At 45.1% G+C, this 18,476-nt stretch overlaps 3 protein-coding genes and 1 long non-coding RNA gene across 4 annotated transcripts; all 4 read left to right on the forward strand.

Moving 5' to 3' along the window:
* The first annotated feature begins 126 nt into the window (after positions 1–126).
* On the forward strand, positions 127–789 carry LOC112342429 (pentatricopeptide repeat-containing protein At2g35030, mitochondrial-like). Its single transcript, XM_024664222.1, has one exon. It carries the CDS (start codon positions 127–129, stop codon positions 787–789), a length of 663 nt encoding a protein of 220 aa, XP_024519990.1.
* A 1,102-nt stretch (positions 790–1,891) lies between these two features.
* Positions 1,892–2,275, forward strand: LOC112342435. The gene is made up of 2 exons (XR_002990975.1): positions 1,892–2,128; positions 2,185–2,275. It is a non-coding gene; the product is annotated as an uncharacterized LOC112342435 (long non-coding RNA).
* A 4,887-nt stretch (positions 2,276–7,162) lies between these two features.
* On the forward strand, positions 7,163–15,697 carry LOC112342430. The gene is made up of 11 exons (XM_024664223.1): positions 7,163–7,266; positions 7,318–8,376; positions 8,525–8,620; positions 8,739–8,866; positions 9,080–9,222; positions 9,406–9,474; positions 9,701–9,787; positions 9,952–10,144; positions 10,190–10,513; positions 12,536–12,653; positions 12,705–15,697. The coding sequence occupies exons 1-11, from the start codon at positions 7,163–7,165 to the stop codon at positions 14,848–14,850; spliced, it is 4,467 nt and encodes a 1,488-aa protein (XP_024519991.1). The 3' UTR covers positions 14,851–15,697.
* Positions 14,870–15,989, forward strand: LOC112342438. The gene is made up of 3 exons (XM_024664247.1): positions 14,870–14,986; positions 15,044–15,168; positions 15,225–15,989. The coding sequence occupies exons 2-3, from the start codon at positions 15,141–15,143 to the stop codon at positions 15,602–15,604; spliced, it is 408 nt and encodes a 135-aa protein (XP_024520015.1). The 5' UTR covers positions 14,870–14,986; positions 15,044–15,140; the 3' UTR covers positions 15,605–15,989.
* Positions 15,990–18,476: the final 2,487 nt, after the last annotated feature.

Genomic DNA, 18,476 nt, shown 5'->3' on the forward strand with positions numbered 1-18,476 from the left:
GTTCCAGAATGGGATGTCGTTTGCTGGAACTCGCTACTTACAGCATATGCCCATAACGGGCATATGGATTAGGCAAGCCAGGTCTTTGATGGAATGCTAGAACACAACATAGTTTCTTGGGCTGTTATGGTTACTGGGTATGCAAGAAAAGGCCCTGTTAACGACGCGCTAAATGTGTTTATGAGAATCCCCGAAACCAACGAACTAGGATGGACTGTTCTTGTCACTACATATGCCCAGCTTGGGCATATTGAAAAAGCCAAGGAGCTTTTTAGTAAAATGCCACACCGCGACTTAATCTCGTGGAACGCAATGCTAGCGGCAACGGCCAGCCTGCAAGAAGCAAGGTCTCTGTTTGATGCCATGCCACAGAGGAACGTTGCATCGTGGTCGACAATGATCACCGCACTGGCGGAGAGAAACCAGCTCGAAGAAGCTCGCATTCTCTTCGATCGAGTTCCCTATCACGACGACGTGGTGTGGATTGCCATGATCTTGGCCTACTCCAACCACGGCCACCTCGAAGAAGCCATGAAGATGTTTGCACGGATGCCACAGCGCGATCTCGTCGCTTGGACGGCAACGGTGGCGGCAATTGCTTTGCACGGGAGTTTGATCGATGCCAGAGCCTTGTTCGACCAAATGCCACAGCACGATCGCGTCGCGTGGAACACGATGCTGGGAGCTTTACATCCAGAGCAATTGCCTCGTCCAAGCGCGGGAGCTCTTCGTGGCCATGCCGGTGAGAGACACATCGAGCTGGAACACGATCCTTGCCGCGAGCGCTGAAGGGGGGAATGTCTTGCACGCCGGGAAGATCTTCTCCACATTGCCTGAACGGAGCATTGTGTTGTGGAGCGCGATGTTTTTTGGCAGCATGGCGATGGAGGGCGAGACGAGAAACGAGATAAGTTTCCAGGGGATTTTCCTGACTTGCAATCACGGTGGGAAGCTCCCTGTGGCACTCGACTACTTTCGATCTATGGTGGCCGAGTACAGCATTTCTCCAAATGTGATTCACTTCCAGGCGATGGCAGATGTGCTGGGACGAGCCGGGCTGGTTGCCAAGGCCGAAGCTCTGCTGCTGGTGATGCCCTTCCAGCCGCATTTCCTCGTGTGGAAGAGCTTGATCAGCGCTTGCAAAGTTCATGGTAGTGGCAAGAATTGCAGCTCGTGCCGCAGAGAAACTCTTGGAGATGAAACCAGGGGACTCTGGAGCTCTACGTGCTCATGCTCATGTCGAATCTGCAAAAGCAGCTGCGTCACATGAGTCCATTTGGCCGGTTAACATTAAAGAGTCAACAAGTATAAACATTTAATTAATAGAATAACAGAAAATAATTATATGTAAATTAAATAAGAAAAACAATTTTAATGAATAAAATCTTGATAATTATTGATATCACTTTCATTAATCGTTGCAGATTGCTCCAAAAGATTGTCAAGAGCCTGCCAGTGAGAAGAGACAATGTAGCATTTACCACTTTGATTAAAGTTGCAGGTGACTGGAAGCAGCCGTACTGAGTCTGTGGTCGAGATGGAAGACAAAGTATTAGGTTCGTGTTTAGGATATTAGCATGGAAGTTCTATGGAACTTTGAATCAAACACTTGTAAAGTTTTGGCAAAGCTAGTAGAGGAATGCTAGAGTGACTTTGGAGATAAGGATTTGAAGGGTTGGAGAAGCATAGGAAAAAGAAGAATTGGCAAACACGGAACCACTTTTACTGGACTAGCTCTCAAATATTCTTTCAGAGATAAGAAATAAGCGAAGCCGTCCCAAGACAACTCTCCAGCGTCCATCTAACATTTTGTGCTGCCTCGAGCTATAAAGACGAGCCCCTCCTGCCTCACAGATCAAACCATTTCTCTCTAATATACAAGCTTACTTGATCTTAGTCTGAGCAGCAAATCATGGAGAACAAGGCTTTCTTGGTGATGTTTTTGGCGCTTGCCATGTTTGTGATGATGCTGGCCATGGGCGTGGACGTGGGAGGAATCGCAAAGGCTGCTGCCCAGCGCTGCCAGTCGGGGTGGTATTGGTATGACAACAGTTGCCACCGTTGCCAGAGGGGTTGGGTCTGGCGCAACAATCGCTGCTGGCGCAACTGAAACCTCCCGTTTCACGGGGTAAGCCCATGTTAAGAATCAACATCATAATTGCCTTTGATTTCATCATTCTGCAGTGCCAAGAAAGAATAAAGACACTGATAACGTGTTTTCTGATCGTGATGAGTTCCAGCAATAATAAATAAATTGTCCAGCTTGATATAAAAAGTCTGAATGTCTCTTGCTCCTCCTCTCTTCTCCGAATCCCTCGACTTCCAATCAATGCATCGCTGGATTGATCGATTGCTCGACTCGATTGGAGCGTCACAACCAGGCCCAGGCACACCCAGCTCACCAAGGCGATGGCGCAGCGCTGCCAATGGATTTCGCTGCGTGCTATGCAATTGGTACGGGTATGACCAGTTGCCATCGATGCCAGCGAGGGTGGCGCTCGAATGGCAGCCGCTGCTGAAGAATCGCCAAAGTTCGCTAGCCTGGCGCCTCGAAGAACCACGGGAGCGCAGTTTGAAATTTTCATGCCCCTGAGACTGTCAATGTGGTTTCTAGAAAGTTGGTTCACTTTTAATATCAAAAAAATTTAGAACGACTCAAATCTACATAGCTTTTGGACTAAAATTTATTATTATATAATATTAAATAAACTAATACATGTTTTTGTCAATGAAATGTTTGCCATCTTAGTCTCGACGTGGAACTTGGAAAAGCAACAAGAGGAAATAAGATGCAGTAGTGGAGACAAAATTTTCAACGAATCTGATCGCTTTCCCAAGACAAAGTCCAGCAATTACATACACCAACCACGTCCCCTCTCTCGATCGAAAGTGAAATGAAACACTTCTAAAGATCGTGAAGATCCAGCAATTTATTTGGATGTTTGTCCTTTTCAGTGGCAGTGAAGTCTATAGCAATGGCACGTGGTGATGCATGAGTTCAATAATATATATTATATAAGCTGTGCCTTTACTCATATCAGCATTATAAAAAGGAAAAGGAATTGACAAACACGGAACGATTTCCTCGACTAACTTTCAAAGGACAAAGTGATGCCGCCCCAAGAGACGTTACAGCATTGTATGCTGACTCCAGCTATAAAGACGAGCGGCCTCACAGATCAAATCACTTCTCTCGAATATACTCGTTGAACTCTTAGTTTTAGCAGCAAATCATGGAGAACCAAGGCTTGCTTGGTGTTGTTTTCGGTGCTTGCCATCTTTGTGCTGATGCTGGCCATGAGAGTGGACGTGGGAGGAATCGCACCTCGAGGATGGCGCTAGTATGGCGGCAGCTGCCACCGTAACTAGAAAGCTAGCTCCTCTCTGTGATCATAAGTTTCCTCTCGCCAATTTTGAATGCATAATTCAACTATGAAGAACAAGTTGAGGGAACACACTATGACCACCGTTTCCTTTGTACTGCACAAATGCAATTGCCCCATGTACGCTTATTCGCCATTGACAAATCAAAGCTCTATCTTGTCAGTCGAGAGAGTTTACTGTATCCCAGGAAAATGCTGGTAAAAGCAAAGGAAATGATCGATGCCAAAGGTTGCATGTGGTGAGATGGGTAGTAATATCACGTCCATGCCTAATAGTCTTGCTGTTTCCAGGACAAGTTTGGTCACATAAGACCTGTGGCCATCAACAATGCGAGTGTGGTGGTTGTATACGAACATCCATTAGGGATTGATTTCATAAAGTGTTCAAGCCAATAGATTTTATATCATTCAAGCTTTCTTACTGATGGTGAGTGTAACTCTTACTTTGCAATCTGCAATCCAATTTTGTATCCTCCACTTGCCTTTGAAGATATAGGATCCAGGTAGCAGCATTCACTGCCACAAGAACAATCATGTGTTCAGTGTTGTTTGGGACAATTCAGTAGCTGAAGCTGACACTTCGGGTGTCCAAAACTTTGACACCTCTAAAACAATTGGCTCAGACACTAGTTTTGTCAGCATTCCAAATGTTATTTGGCTTGTAACTGCTTGGAACATAAGATGCATCAAGATTCTCATAGAATCATGATGCAACTTCTTTGCTTAGGAACTTTGCACGTTGGAGCTCCAAGGCCTCCCCAAGCTTGCTACTGATCTCTGGGTGCCATTTCATGAAGCTACTGCTCCACTTTCTGCTCGGTTCTCTGTCTGTCCAGCTTAGTGCTGTAGATGCCTGGAAACAACAAGAAGAGAAGTTGGTTCTCTTTCTTTTATCTTTTACCTTTTCAGATTGGCTTTCACTGACAAGAGCTGCCTGACAATTTTTCTGCACAACAGGCTAAAAGTGGTTTAATTAAGACCTCAAAGGACTTATAGTGTACCTCTGGATGCAGAACGGGATAGCCTTTAAGAGATGCAAGTGTTTGCACACGAGCTCTTCAAAGTAAGGTTGTACCTTTTGGACCAGCCAAAGAAGTATTTTAAGATTTGCTTCGTGTAATGTTGTTCTGGCTGAGATTTGCAGTTGATGTAACAGTAAATCTTGTGATCGGATCTAGAAAACATGAAAGAAAGAAATGCTTTCCTTTTTACAAGAATGTTCTTACCTCAAGATTCTATTAGTCCACTCTTGAGACTAGTATATTTTAAGTCTATCCACTACAATTATTTTGTCTCAAAAGTCTCCTTGTGTTTCTCCTCCATGTTTAATGTAGTATTTAGGTTATGCTCCCACAATTCTTCACGCATGTGGATCGATAGCCACATAAAGCGATTCGTTACTGGAGCTTTATTCCTTTCTTCTGCAACATTGATTTTGGGATGGCACTTGCCATGTACCATATATCCACAAACAACACTACTGCCACCAACTATTGTTGCTTTGCTCAAATCCTTTATAGTGCCCACCGGTTACAACTCCACCATTTTGTGGAGCACGGAGCAAATCTATTCCCTGCCTCTGTTTTGAAGATCCCGAGCGTGGATTTGCAGGTTCTCCATGCCTTGGTGCTTGCAAGCAGACCTTACCAGTTCATGTTTTGTGGCTTCTCTTGCCTTTCAAACGTTTCCTTTGGTGTAGAAAGGAGTGGCTTTCATTCAAGGAGCCTGCGGTTTAATCCCCAAAGACTTAGAAAGAAATGTCCAGGACACTGCATTAACTTTGACTTATCAAGGTGCGAACTTTTTCTGAATAGCATGGAACCAAGGTGAAGTTCCAGAGATCCAACCAAGAAAGCTCTTGTCTTAGTAAGCAAAGTGTGGAAGCGATGGACCAAGGATGAAGGCCTTTCTGAAGCAGAGAAGTGGTTTGCCAAAGTTCAAGCTTAACAATTTTAAGACTGATTCAGCCAACATTTCTACAAATAAATGCATCAATTTAGAATGCTCTACTTGATTGCTAGACTTTTGATGGGAGATCCTAGACATTCATTTAATTTCAGAAAACTTCATCAAAATAAACCTACAAATCTCTTCAAAAGCCTTCATGGTTGTTTCAGCATGAGATGCAGTTCCTGCTGAAATCTCCACACAACCAATATCTGTCTTAGTTGGAGGTAATTTAGTGTTGGAGCGACTAAAACACCAATATCCCTTTCTTGATGTTATTTCCTTCTTCTCTGAACTTGATGTTCTTATGATCGTTCCCAAAGGCATGGAGCTTGAAACCCATTCTTTACAATTTTGTACCACAAACATCCGAGAAGTACAAGAAAGATTCTGTAAAAATAAAATAATATATAAAAAAGAAAAAACATATGTTTTACCTTCACATATGAGCTTTGTCCAGCATCAGTGAAAGCAATGCATTTGAGACGTTGTAGCACCTCTAACTCTGTAAAGTTTATAATAAATATAAAATATATCAAGTAAATACTTAAAACCTCGATATTTTAGAAGCTCATAAGCATCATATCCACCACATGAATGTGCAATAATAGCAAGTTGTTTAGCTGGAAGTTTTTGACATATATTATCCCATACAGATATAATATGTTCTCTCCGATTCTTAAAGTATGACTCCTATAATAAAAACATTAATAAGTAAAGGTAGAATAAGAAAACTTAAAATTGCATTACCGTTTTTAGAGAGGCATGATTTGGATTCAAAACTAATATTGCAATGTTCCTCTTGTGTGCCCACTCTAATAAAATATAAAGTTATATCTGACTAAAATACTAATTTTCTTAAAATTTACCAAGAAATGGCAAAACACTCCCAATCTTTAGTGAACCCTGTACCAAAATTTAAATTCAGTCTCAAATTGGAAACTTATAAAGAACTTACATTAATACATAGCTTCCGAGCCCATTGCCCTGCACTGATAAAAACAAAACCAGAAATTAAATCCCTGTACTAAAATTAATTGAGTTAGAAAACTTACGCTACTTTTCCAGCTCCACAGCCAAGAATAACAAGCTCATTAGCTTTAACAGCATTCTTAGATAAGAAAACAAAGCACTGAAAAAGCACATGAGGTTTTAAAATCTCAAATTGAATCTAACCAATAAACCTTTTGTGAGGGTAGCTCCACTCTCTCCATACCATACTTCTAGAAATAAAACAGTTAGCACAATTTTTTTTTAACTTAACTAGTACCGTTTCCATAAGCTGATGCACAATAATCTCCAGAGCATTGCCTACACACTCATAATGAGATTGGCTTACAAACTGAAAACCAGCAGCAGTCGCTATATGTCGCAGTTCTAAGCTTTCTTCATCTAATCTATAGCCCAACTCTTCCAATCTCTCCATCAAAGCAAACCCTAACTAGGTTTTAAAATAACATATACATATATTCCTTTTATCAAGGAAGAGCTCAGAATCACAAGACACTTGCATTGCACAGAGAATTGGACATATGCCAGTTGTTACTTGTTCTTCTTTGCTTGCCGCCATGGCTTCTACCTCAAGCTCTCAAGCTTGTCAAGCAGGAATCTCTTGATAAGCCTATATGGTCTTGAGAATGAAATTTACTTCGCGAATGCTCTACTGGATGCGTTCTCGATTGCTTCCAATCCATGGTCGTAGTGGCTACTAAGAGCTTTTGCAAAGCATCGATGCTTTGGAGTGGGCGTGTTTGCAAGAGCCACAGTAGCTTAGCTTGGAATAAAAAGAGCGGGCTTATTTGAAATGCTCTTACTCTTAGGTCTAATCGAGAATGCGGGCGATTCATTCGATCGCGGTGGCTGGAGCTCCTGGAGATCGCGGCGGGCGCCGGCAATCTCCTGGCTATGGCGCTGCCACTGGCGCTGGATCATCGAGGTAGGAATTCTCGCTCCAGTTTCAGGGTTTTCAATCGCGTTTCTTTCGCAGATGGAGAACTCCCAAGAACAAGAGCGGCTCCAATGCTGGAATTCCGTCGATCTACGACGCGTTGCAGCAGGCGGGAGCGATTCCGGGCGTTGGTGTCGTGCTTGCGGCATTGACAGCGTGTAGAAACTCGCGAGACCTCCAAACAGGTAAGCGAGTCCATAGCTACGTTGCCGAGCGAACGAATTACTGTTCTTCAAACAGCGTGGTGGCGAACTCTGTGCTGGATATGTACGCAAAGTGTGGAAGCATGGAGGACGCGTTGCAAGCTTTCTCTGAGATGAAGCATCGGGACGTCGTTTCGTGGACTTCCATGATCTCGGGATATGCAAGGTGTGGAGATGGCGCTCTGGCTCTTAAGTTCTTCGCGCGCATGCAAGAAGAAGGCTGTGAGCCGGATCGTGTCACGGTCATCGCAGCAGTGAAGGCATGCTCTAGCTGCGCAGAGAAGGAAGAAGCTCGCGAGATACTAGGAAGAGCAGTGAAGATCAAATCGCTGGAACAGGGAAGAGCTCTTCATTCTCGAGTCGCCAGAGCAGGATTTGTCCGGGACCTTGCTGTGGCAAACTCGCTGGTGGATATGTACTCCAAGTGTGGGAGCATGGAAGATGCACAAAAGGTGTTTGAGAGCATGAGGCAGCGGGACGTGATTTCATGGACTTCGATCATTTCGGGTTATGCACAGGCTGGGGAAGCGGAGTTTGCTCTCAAGCTTTACTCGCGAATGCAAGACGAAGGCTGCGGTCCAGATCGCGTAACTCTCCTCGCTGCGCTCAAGGCTTGTGCTAGCTTGGCCGAAGGAGAGAAAGATGGTCCCTCGAGACAAAAGTGGCTGGAGCAGGGAAGGGCTATTCATTCCAAGGTCGTGGGAAGTGGAAACCAGTCGGCAAACTCTCTACTCGACTTCTACGCGAAGTGTGGGAGCATGGAAGACGCTTGCACTGTGTTTCAAGCTATGGGTCGTCACAGCTCAATCTCGTGGAAGTGCATGATCCTGGGATATGTCTACAACGGGGAGTTCGAGCAAGCTCTCGAGTTTTACAAGCGCATGCAACTTTTCTAGCCAGCACGCTCGTCAGCTTCTACGCCAGTGTGGAAACATCCGGGACGCCTGGAAAGTGTTCCAAAAGGTGCGCCGTCACGACGCGCTGTCCTGGACTCGGGCTCTGCAACTAATGCGACGACGCGTCAACTTTCGTGGCTGCTCTAGCAGCAGCGCGGGAGCCCTGGAGCAGATATCTCCAGGTGTGGACTCGAGGACGCGAACGTCCTCGTTGATGGCTATGGGAAAACCGGGAACGCAAAGGCACAGCAGGCCTTCAAGTCACTGGCGAAACCAGACGAGGTTGCCTGGACGTCCGTGATAGCAGCACACAGCCGCGACGCAAAGCTCTTCGGCTTCTTTGCGTGCTCACGGCGTGCAGCCATACCGGGCTTGTCCGCCAAGCGCAGCGCTGCTCCAATGAGATGGAAGAAAAGTATGGAGTTCGTCCTGCCGAGCACTTGCGTGCTTTCGATCGGCTGGTTCAAGGGAGGCGAGGGACGAGGCGGGGTACTTGTTGATGGAGGCGATTTACTTGAGGGAGGAGCATGCTCAAATCATTTGAGAACGCGCTCTTTTTTTACAAGCACAATGTAGTACATACCAAAGAATATCCTCTTTCATTTCTACAAGGCGGCAAAATTTGATAAGATGCCGAGAAGATGCTGTTTTGACACGTGGCCGTGTCCTATTTGCTGCTGGCCGATGCTTTGAAGCTCGTAGAGCCTGCCGTCCCCTTGGTTGCTAGGTTTATTGCATTCTCTATACGCGCTCTTCGTCTCCAACAGCTAGGGCGTCGAAAATCCATCGTCTTTGTGCGCGCCCGGGCCTCGCGCTCTTATAATCCGGCTTCCGGCCGCCAGCAGGTACTGTGATGTGATCGCGCTCGATCAATCCTGTCTCCGATGTCGAAGCGTTTCTAATCTTCCGCTACTGGCGCCAATGCAAAGATTTCGAGCGTGCCATGGAGCCTGGCAGTGGAGGAGACGGAGAAATTCTAGAAATCTCGGCAAAGGTACGCTTGTACGTTATAATCCCTTTGCCGGCAGCGCTGTAGTGGATCTGTTCCACAGAACGATGAGCCACGACTAGCCGCGCAACCTCTCGAGGAGTTTCCGGTACAATGCAGATTTCTTTCATCTCGGAATCTGGCAATATTCTTTCACGCAGGGAAATGAGAGCCCAGCGCTCGAGCAACCGGTATGCTTTCAAAGATTTGACTCGATCTTCTCTTTAGTCGTTAAACGTTTCTTCTACTAAATTTTAGGCCCCGCGAGCTCACGGCAAATTGGTACAAGCGTTGTTCTTGCCAAAGTATGAGTCCGAGCGCTGTGTGTTTTGCAGCAAGGATTGGCGAGTCTATGTTGCTGGGCCTTATCATCTTTGGTAACCTTGTGTGCTTCTGCGTGCTCTCGACAGTCCAAGGAAAAGGTTCGTTTACAACTTTAGCTTACTTCGCTGATAGAATTGTTTCTATTGCAGAATCTGCAGAACGACCAATCTCACCAAGCTGACATTGAGGATGACGACGCGGTTGAACTGGTATGCTGTCCGGATATTTGCCTGCTTAAGCTTTTCCTGCTCGGGAAATGCAGCCTCGCCGAGGACTCTCCTATATAGTGTCGTGTTCGTTCATCAAGAAACGGATCAGCAACATGGAGTGCAGTGATGTGCGCATCTCGCTCAAGCGGAATTCTTTCCTCACGGTGCAAAATCGCGAGACATACGCTCCCTACACCCGGTTTAAGGCAGCATATGAAGCGATGGAAAAGGACCATCCCGATCTTGGTAAGAGCTCAGTGTTTCTTATGGAATTCTTTTGAGCACGACCAGGTAACATCAGTGCTGAATTCGAACCAGCTGACGCCCCAGAGGTGTTGAAGTTCCTGTGGCACGGCACCCAAACGAAGAACGTTGCCTCGATCATGGAGAGGGGAATGCTCTCAAACCGGGCGAATGCTTACGGGAGGCGTGAGGCTTACTTCTGGTTCACACCCACGGTCAGATATGCGAGGCTCCACACCAGCAATGACACGAAGGAATACACGATTGTGCTATGTGCTACACTCTCCGCACAAAAGGTGGACGAAGATCGTTTCACGGTGGACAGCGAGCGCCCAGATCTCGTGCTTCCGCTAGCGGAGTGGCATCGTCGCCGTGCGGAGCTCCAGCCCGGCCAAATGCGATAGCTAAATACCTATTTCTCAAACGAAACGAATATTCTCTAGCATTTACAATTAGCATTGACTTTTATTGGTCAAAGCCTCTTGCATGGAAGGGATAGCCAATTTTCTCCTGTTTTGCGATGGCGCTTATCATGTACCATACATCCACAAACAACACTACTGCCACCAGCTATTGTTGCTTTGCTCAAATCCTTTATAATGCCCACTGGTTGCAACTCCGCCACCATTTTGCTCCACAAGATCACACTCTATTCTCTGCCTTTGTCTTGAAGATCCCAAGCGTGGATTTGCAGGCTCTCCATTCTTTGATGCTTGCGAGCAGGCCTTACCAGTCCATGTTTTAGGCTTTTCTTGCTTTCAGAACGTTTCCTTTGGTGAAGAAGAAGAGTGGCTTTCATTCAAGGAGGCTGCGGTTTAATTCCAAAAGCCTTAGAAAGAAATGTTCAGGACACTGCATTAACTTTGACTTATCAAGGTGTGAGCGTTTTCTGAATGACATGGAACCAAGGTGAAGTTCCAGAATCCAACCAAGAAAGCTCTTGGTCTTAGTAAGCAAAGTGTGGAAGCTTACTTATAGATGGACCAAGGATGAAAGCCTTCCTGAAGCAGAAAAGTTGTTTGCCAAAGTTGTTACTGACATTCCTCAAGTTTAACAATTTTAAGACTGATTCAGCCAACATTTCTACAAACAAATGCATCAATTTAGAATGCTTTACCTGATTGTTAAAATTTTAATGGGGTGTCTAAGGCAGCTTTGTCCAGCATCAGTGAGAGCAATGCATTTGAGACGTTGTAGCACCTCTGACTCTGTAAAGTCTAGAATAGATATAAAATATATCAAGTAAATAACTAAAACCTCGATATTTTAGGAGCTTGTAAGCATCCACATGAATGTGCAATAATAGCAATTTGTTTAGCTGGAACTTTTTGACATACATTATCTAATACAGATATAATATGTTCTCTCAAATTCTTAAAGTATGACAATAAAAACATTAATAAGTAAAGGTAGAATTAAAAAAAATTAAAATAATACTACCGTTTTTAGAGAGGCATGATTTGGATTCAAAACTAACATTGCAATGTTCCTCTTGTGTGCCACTCTAATAAAATATCAAGTTATATCTGATTAAAATACTAATTTTCTTTAAAATTTACCAAGAAATGGCAAAACACTCCCAATCTTTAGTGCACGCTGTACCACAAATTTAAATATAAGAAACTTACATTAATACATAGCTTTTGAGCCCTGCACTGATAATAACAAAACCAGAAATTAAATCCTTGTACTAAAACTAATTGAGTTAGAAAACGTACGCTACATTTCCAGCTCCACAGCCAAGAATAACAAGCTCGCTAGCTTTAACAGCATTCTTAGGTAAGAAAAAAAAGCACTGAAGGACAAAACATTTTAAAAATATAAATTGAATCTAACCACTAGAACCTTTTGTGAGGGTAACTCCATTCTCTCTATATCATGTAGAAATAAATCAGTCAGCATGTGAAATTCTTACCTAAGTAGTACCGTTTCCATAAGCTAATCTCCAGAGCATCGCTTACACACTCATAATGAGATTGGCTTACAAACTGAAAGCCAGCATCAGTCGCTGTATGTCGCAGTTCTAAGCTTTCTTCGTCTAATCTATAGCCCAACTCTTCCAATCTCTCCATCAAAACATAACTTTAGGTTTAAAATTATATTCCTTTATCCAATCCATCCACGTTCTTAGGTTTTGCTTGCCGCCATGGCTTCTACCTCAAGCTTGTCAAACAGGTTACACGGTCTTGAGAATGAAATTTTCCTTGTGAATGCTCTACTGGATGCGTTCTCGATTGCTTCCAATCCATGGTCGTAGTGGCTACTAAGAGCTTTTGCAAAGCATCGAGTGGACGTGTTTTTGCAAGAGCCACAGTAGCTTCGCTATGCCTGCTAATAACAGGAGATTGGAATAAAAAGAGCGGGCTTATTTGAAATGCTCTTACTGTTAGGTCTAATCGACAATGCGGGCAATTCATTCGATCGCGGCAGCTGGAGCTCCTGGAGATCGCGGCGGGCACCGGAAATCTCCTGGCTATGGCGCTGCCACTGGCGCCGGCGCTGGATCATCGAGGTAAGAATTCTCGCTCCAGTTTCAGGGTTTTCAATCGCGTTTCTTTCGCAGGTGGAGAACTCCCAAGAAGAAGAGCGGCTCCAATGCTGGAATTCCGTCGATCTACGACGCGTTGCAGCAGGCGGGAGCGATTCCGGGCGTTGGTGTCGTGCTTGCGGCATTGACAGCGTGTAGAAACTCGCGAGACCTCCAAACAGGTAAGCGAGTCCATAGCTACGTTGCCGAGCGAACGAATTACTGTTCTTCAAACAGCGTGGTGGCGAACTCTGTGCTGGATATGTACGCAAAGTGTGGAAGCATGGAGGACGCGTTGCAAGCTTTCTCTGAGATGAAGCATCGGGACGTCGTTTCGTGGACTTCCATGATCTCGGGATATGCAAGGTGTGGAGATGGCGCTCTGGCTCTTAAGTTCTTCGCGCGCATGCAAGAAGAAGGCTGTGAGCCGGATCGTGTCACGGTCATCGCAGCAGTGAAGGCATGCTCTAGCTGCGCAGAGAAGGAAGAAGCTCGCGAGATACTAGGAAGAGCAGTGAAGATCAAATCGCTGGAACAGGGAAGAGCTCTTCATTCTCGAGTCGCCAGAGCAGGATTTGTCCGGGACCTTGCTGTGGCAAACTCGCTGGTGGATATGTACTCCAAGTGTGGGAGCATGGAAGATGCACAAAAGGTGTTTGAGAGCATGAGGCAGCGGGACGTGATTTCATGGACTTCGATCATTTCGGGTTATGCACAGGCTGGGGAAGCGGAGTTTGCTCTCAAGCTTTACTCGCGAATGCAAGACGAAGGCTGCGGTCCAGATCGCGTAACTCTCCTCGCTGCGCTCAAGGCTTGTGCTAGCTTGGCCGAAGGAGAGAAAGATGGTCCCTCGAGACAAAAGTGGCTGGAGCAGGGAAGGGTTATTCATTCCAAGGCCGTGGCAAGTGGAAACCAGTCGGATCACTTCGTGGCAAACTCTCTACTCGACTTCTACGCGAAGTGTGGGAGCATGGAAGACGCTTGCACTGTGTTTCAAGCTATGGGTCGTCACAGCTCAATCTCGTGGAAGTGCATGATCCTGGGATATGTCCATAACGGGGAGTCCGAGCAAGCTCTCGAGTTTTACAAGCGCATGCAATCAACAGGGTGTGTGGCGGATCGTGTGACTTTACTGGCAACTTTGAAAGCTTGCTCTACCTTGACGGCGGCAGGGGCATCAGAAGAAGCACTGGGAACTGCTGAGAAAGAAAGGCTCGTAAAGTTCAGGCTCAAGTGTCTCGAAACAGGAGCACGCATCCATTCTCAAGCTGGAACGCTGGACCTTGCAGTGGCAAACTCTGTGATCGATCTCTACGCGAAGTGCGGTCGCATCACACTTGCTCGCAATCTCTTCGAAAGCCTTCCACAGAAGAACACCGTCTCATGGAACTGTATCATCATCGGGTATGCGGAGTGTGGGGAAGGCGCCGTGTCTTTGGAACTCTACAGACAGATGCGTCACACCTCAGGCTGTGCTCCAGACGCCGGTACTTTCGTGGCCGTTTTGAAAGCTTGCTCCAGCTTGGTGGCACTGGAATTCGGGAGGCAAATCCAGATGGAAGCCCGCAGTTTTGGACTAGAGAGAGATCCCATCGTCGCAAACGCGCTCGTTAGTTTCTTCGCGAAGTGTGGGAGCATGGCCGAGGCCGAGGAGGTATTTAGTTCCATTTTGAAGAAAGATTTAGTGACATGGAGCTCATTGATCGCAGGCTATAGCTGCCGAGGCGACGCAACTCGGGTGCTGGACCTTTTCGAGAGAATGGAGAAAGTTGGCGGTGTGAAGCCAGACGGTGTTACGCTCCTCTCCGTTCTCACTGCCTGTAGCCACGCCGGCCTGGTCGACAGAGCGAAGGACGAATTCAGAGCAATGCTCCGCAAGCATGGGATTGCTCCCACGATTCAACACTACACTTGCATGGTGGAGCTTCTCGGCCGCGCGAATCAACTCGACGAGGCAGTGAAATTGGTGAAAGGGATGAGCTGCAAGCCGGATGTTGTGATATGGAAGGCAGTGCTGGGAGCTTGCTGGAAGTGGAAGAACGTGGCGCTCGGGAGGCTTGCTTTCGAGTCCATCATGGAGCTCGACAATCAAAATGCCCCGGCTTACGTGCTCATGGCCAATCTTTATGCTGAGGCTGGGATGCTGGAAGAAGCCGCAAGGATGCGCCGAAGCTTAAGTTAACTATCTGGTACGTGACACTTTGAGTCCCCCGTGTTAACTTTCTAAATGCCTTGTAGAAGCGATTGACAATACAAGATCCAAAGAAGGTTATTAGGGGAGGATTTTATCACTTTCGGTACCTACGGAGAAGAAACAGGTGTGAAGAGATTTTCTCATGAAGGAATTGCGTGGCTAACTGCGATCAAACGAACAGGTCTCAAAGGATTTTCCCCCGACTTGGACGCAGAAGTTCTCGACCGGAACCAGCCCAGGGCCAGAGAATAAGTGAACTTCGCCACCTAAGAGTGCCAATGACGATGGAGAAATCTGGATCGAAGAGTACGTACCATACGATTTATAGTTCTTCCAGTACGAACTCAGTGCTTTACTTGCAGAGAAACGAAACAAGCCAGGCTTTACAGTTGCAAGTGGCAAGCACACTCTTTCTTCAAACGAACTATTGCACTGTTTCTTGTCAAGGTTCCACGAGTTTGACTTTCTCCTGTTCCATCGAATGCGAGCCCAGCCCAAGGCTAGCAGCAGCGTGGGAGCTTTGGAGCCTCTGAAGGGAATTGACGCAGATATCTTCAGGTGTGGACTCGAGGACGTACAAGCTCCAAGGTTACTTCATGTACGCTGTGCACAGGCTGAGGCCGAACTATTTGCTGCTTCCTGCGAACGCTCCCAAGTATGGAGTCCAATTCATGAGGATGATACAAGGCTACAAGTTTCAGGCAAGAGTATTAGTGAGGGTGAACAAGATTCTGTAAGGTGACTCCAGACGCAGTTGCCTAGACGGCCATGATCCGCGATGGGGACACACGAATGGTTTTAAGCTCTTCAATGAGATGCAAGACGAATGGCACTTCTTTGTGTGCTCACGGCGTGCAGCCATCCCAGGCTTGTCCGTGCTAAGCAAAAGTATGGAGTTTGTCTATTGACTGAAGCGCCGAGCTGGAGGAAGCGCGAAAATGGTTCAAAGCCAGCTGCTTGACAAGAAGTGGAAGAATGCGGGCTTACTTTCGATTGGCTTGGCGAGGAAAAATAAAAGTTAAGACAACGATCAAAAAATTTAGATTGGGGATGCCAGGAATCGAACCCGGAGTCTTTTTGTTTGGTCAAATAGAGGATTAACCCGAATAAAAGACCTTGCTTAGTGACATCTACGTCAAAAAAGATACTGGAAGTTTCAGGGACGTTAATCCTTTATAGAAGTGTCTCGTCGTACGTGTTGATCTCGACTTGTTTAAATCATAATGTTTACACGACAATGTGAAAAACATCCATTGCTCCTTTTTTTTTTTTATAATATAGGAATTTTAAAACTTTGCGTCATAACGACTAAAGAAAATCACAAAGATTCGATGAAGCTAGCAGAAGAACGAAATCTGGGCGCTCGCTGTGACCGTGAATCGATCCTCGTCACCTTTTGTGTGGAGAGTGTAGCACACGATATATGTGAGGCTTGAAGGAGTAGCTTGACATTCCCTCCAAGCAAAGTTCATCATTTCGGTGCTGTGCCACAGGAACTTTAACACCCTTGGTGAATTAGCTGAATTCAGCAATGATGTTATAACCTGGTCATGCTCAAATTGAAAAGAACTTGACCATGAATTATAATAATAAATTCTTGGCTAGTACCACAACAGGTGACCACTGATGGGATGTGCAAGACCATCTTTCTTTAATAAATTTAATCTTTAATAGTTATAATAATAATTAATTTTAGTAATTATTAATTTGCTTAAGCAAAGAAATGGGGTGGTAGTGAATATACTTAAAATATTTTTGGATATTCAAGGATATTCTACCATTTAACGGTTATTATTCATTTAGATTAATCTTATATTTATCATACTCCCTTATTTAAATGTGCTATTGGCATATGGCATCCGGTGAATCTAACAGTTCAAATTCAAAAACTTCAAATAGATGGCATAGATCAAGTGCCAAAGGGGTGGCAATGCTTCAATAGTGACACTCCAAATCAAGTGAAACTTTTTAGGGTGATAGGGCAGATTGTGAGCTACTCTGTGTGTGTGTGTGTGTGTGTGTGTGTTAATGTTTCCTTTTCCTTTAGTTGGAGCAAGGTTTTGGAAATGAAGACCATGTCCCCAGATGAGACAAGCCATTTGCTGCTTCTCACAGCTTGCGCTCACAGTGGAGAAGTGGGCCATTGACTGAAGCTATGCTGCTCTTCTTTAGAACCTTGAAAGTAAGATTTTCAATGTTTTTTGAGAGTTTCCATCTATTTATCTTTGCAGGAAAAAGATCCAGACTGGTAGTCAAGTCGCCAGAGAGAAAAGCTGAGAAAATTGGTGAAATGGCTTTATATTTTTTCGTTTTTGTGTTAGAACTAAAACTTTGCAGCTTTCTTTCAGCCTATGCAAGACAATGATTTAAATCCAAGCCTTCAGGAAGAGTACATCCCTGCTGCAAACAACTCTCCTCCATCCCCCTTGCTGCCATCAGCAAATGGTGGAACAATGTCCAGGTATGTAGTGTTTTGCTCTTTAATAACTGATGTTGCACCTTTGCCATAGGTGCTCAATCTAAGAACACTCACCTGGTCCAAAGTTGAGCAAAAGCTCCCAATGTCTCCTTTTGTCCTTGTCCATGCCACTGATCCCCCTTGTGCTGGTCATAGCCTGGTAATTTTTTTAGCTTTTTACTTTCATCTTACAATATTCCGGAGTGTTTTCAGATTCTGAAGAACAGATGCTGTTTGTTGGTGGCCACTTGAGAAACCCTTGACTCTGTCTCAGGTTAATATAATGCATTTCAGTGTCTCACTTCAGTGCTCTCTATCTCCAGTTCATGTTTTTGATATACAGACTTTCACTTGGTTGCTTTTTCCAACATATGGACAAGCTCTGGTGCATGTGACATACTGTATCACGAACCTGAGATTGACCATTTGCTGTTTGAGGGGCCAGTCTGTTTCGCTGATCGGATCCTGTTTAGTGGAGTCATGTTTGGTGGAGAAGACTCCAATAGGTGTCTACTCAATGACCTCAACATCTGTGATCTGGAAACAATGACATGGGAGGCAATATAAGCCAGCACGGATGTATATTGCATGTGAGGTATGCTATTTTGATTATCCTTCCTGGCCTTACTCTGATTCCATTTGTTTCTGTCCTGCCTAGGGATTGAGTCTTGTCTTTATGTGTTTGAATGGAGAAGAAACATTAATAGCCTTGGTTTTTTTTGAGACTGTGACTTGTATTGAGGTGGAAGCTGTCAGATGCATGTACTGAAGACATGCAAAAGCCAATCAGAGGTGTCTCCTGCTGTCAGTGTGTAACAAAGTCCGAGGCTCCTTTGTACCCCGCCAGTACCATTTCAGAATTGCCGGTACAAAACAAAGTTACAAGGATATACGACCGGTGCAAAAAATCTCGTATAAGGCTAGATCCGGTACGTTTGGATGTTATAAGGAATCCTGCCGGTACATTCACCTACCTTTTGAGGATTAGGGTTTCATGGTTAATTATGTTTAATTAATTCTAATTAACAAGATTAAATAAATAATCATCAATCTTAGTTAACACTAACTAAACATAGTTACACTAAGTAAACCATGTCATTAATCTAAGGTTAGAATATTCTTTCACAATGTTCACATGGGCTCTAAGGTTAGAATA

This window comes from Selaginella moellendorffii, unplaced genomic scaffold, assembly GCF_000143415.4.
Source record: "Selaginella moellendorffii unplaced genomic scaffold, v1.0 SELMOscaffold_108, whole genome shotgun sequence".
In the NCBI taxonomy this organism is placed as follows: Eukaryota; Viridiplantae; Streptophyta; class Lycopodiopsida; order Selaginellales; family Selaginellaceae; genus Selaginella; species Selaginella moellendorffii.

Bases quoted from the DNA above. Each gene is read 5' to 3' on its own strand.
- LOC112342429 (XM_024664222.1), top strand. From the start codon at position 127: ATGGTTACTGGGTATGCAAGAAAAGGCCCTGTTAACGACGCGCTAAAT.
- LOC112342430 (XM_024664223.1), top strand. From the start codon at position 7,163: ATGCGGGCGATTCATTCGATCGCGGTGGCTGGAGCTCCTGGAGATCGC. The intron at 9,475-9,700 runs GTACAATGCAGA...TGTGTTTTGCAG, and splicing joins AACCTCTCGAGGAGTTTCCG to CAAGGATTGGCGAGTCTATG. The intron at 12,654-12,704 runs GTAAGAATTCTC...TTTCTTTCGCAG, and splicing joins GCCGGCGCTGGATCATCGAG to GTGGAGAACTCCCAAGAAGA.
- LOC112342438 (XM_024664247.1), top strand. From the start codon at position 15,141: ATGACGATGGAGAAATCTGGATCGAAGA. The intron at 15,169-15,224 runs GTACGTACCATA...CTTTACTTGCAG, and splicing joins GGAGAAATCTGGATCGAAGA to AGAAACGAAACAAGCCAGGC.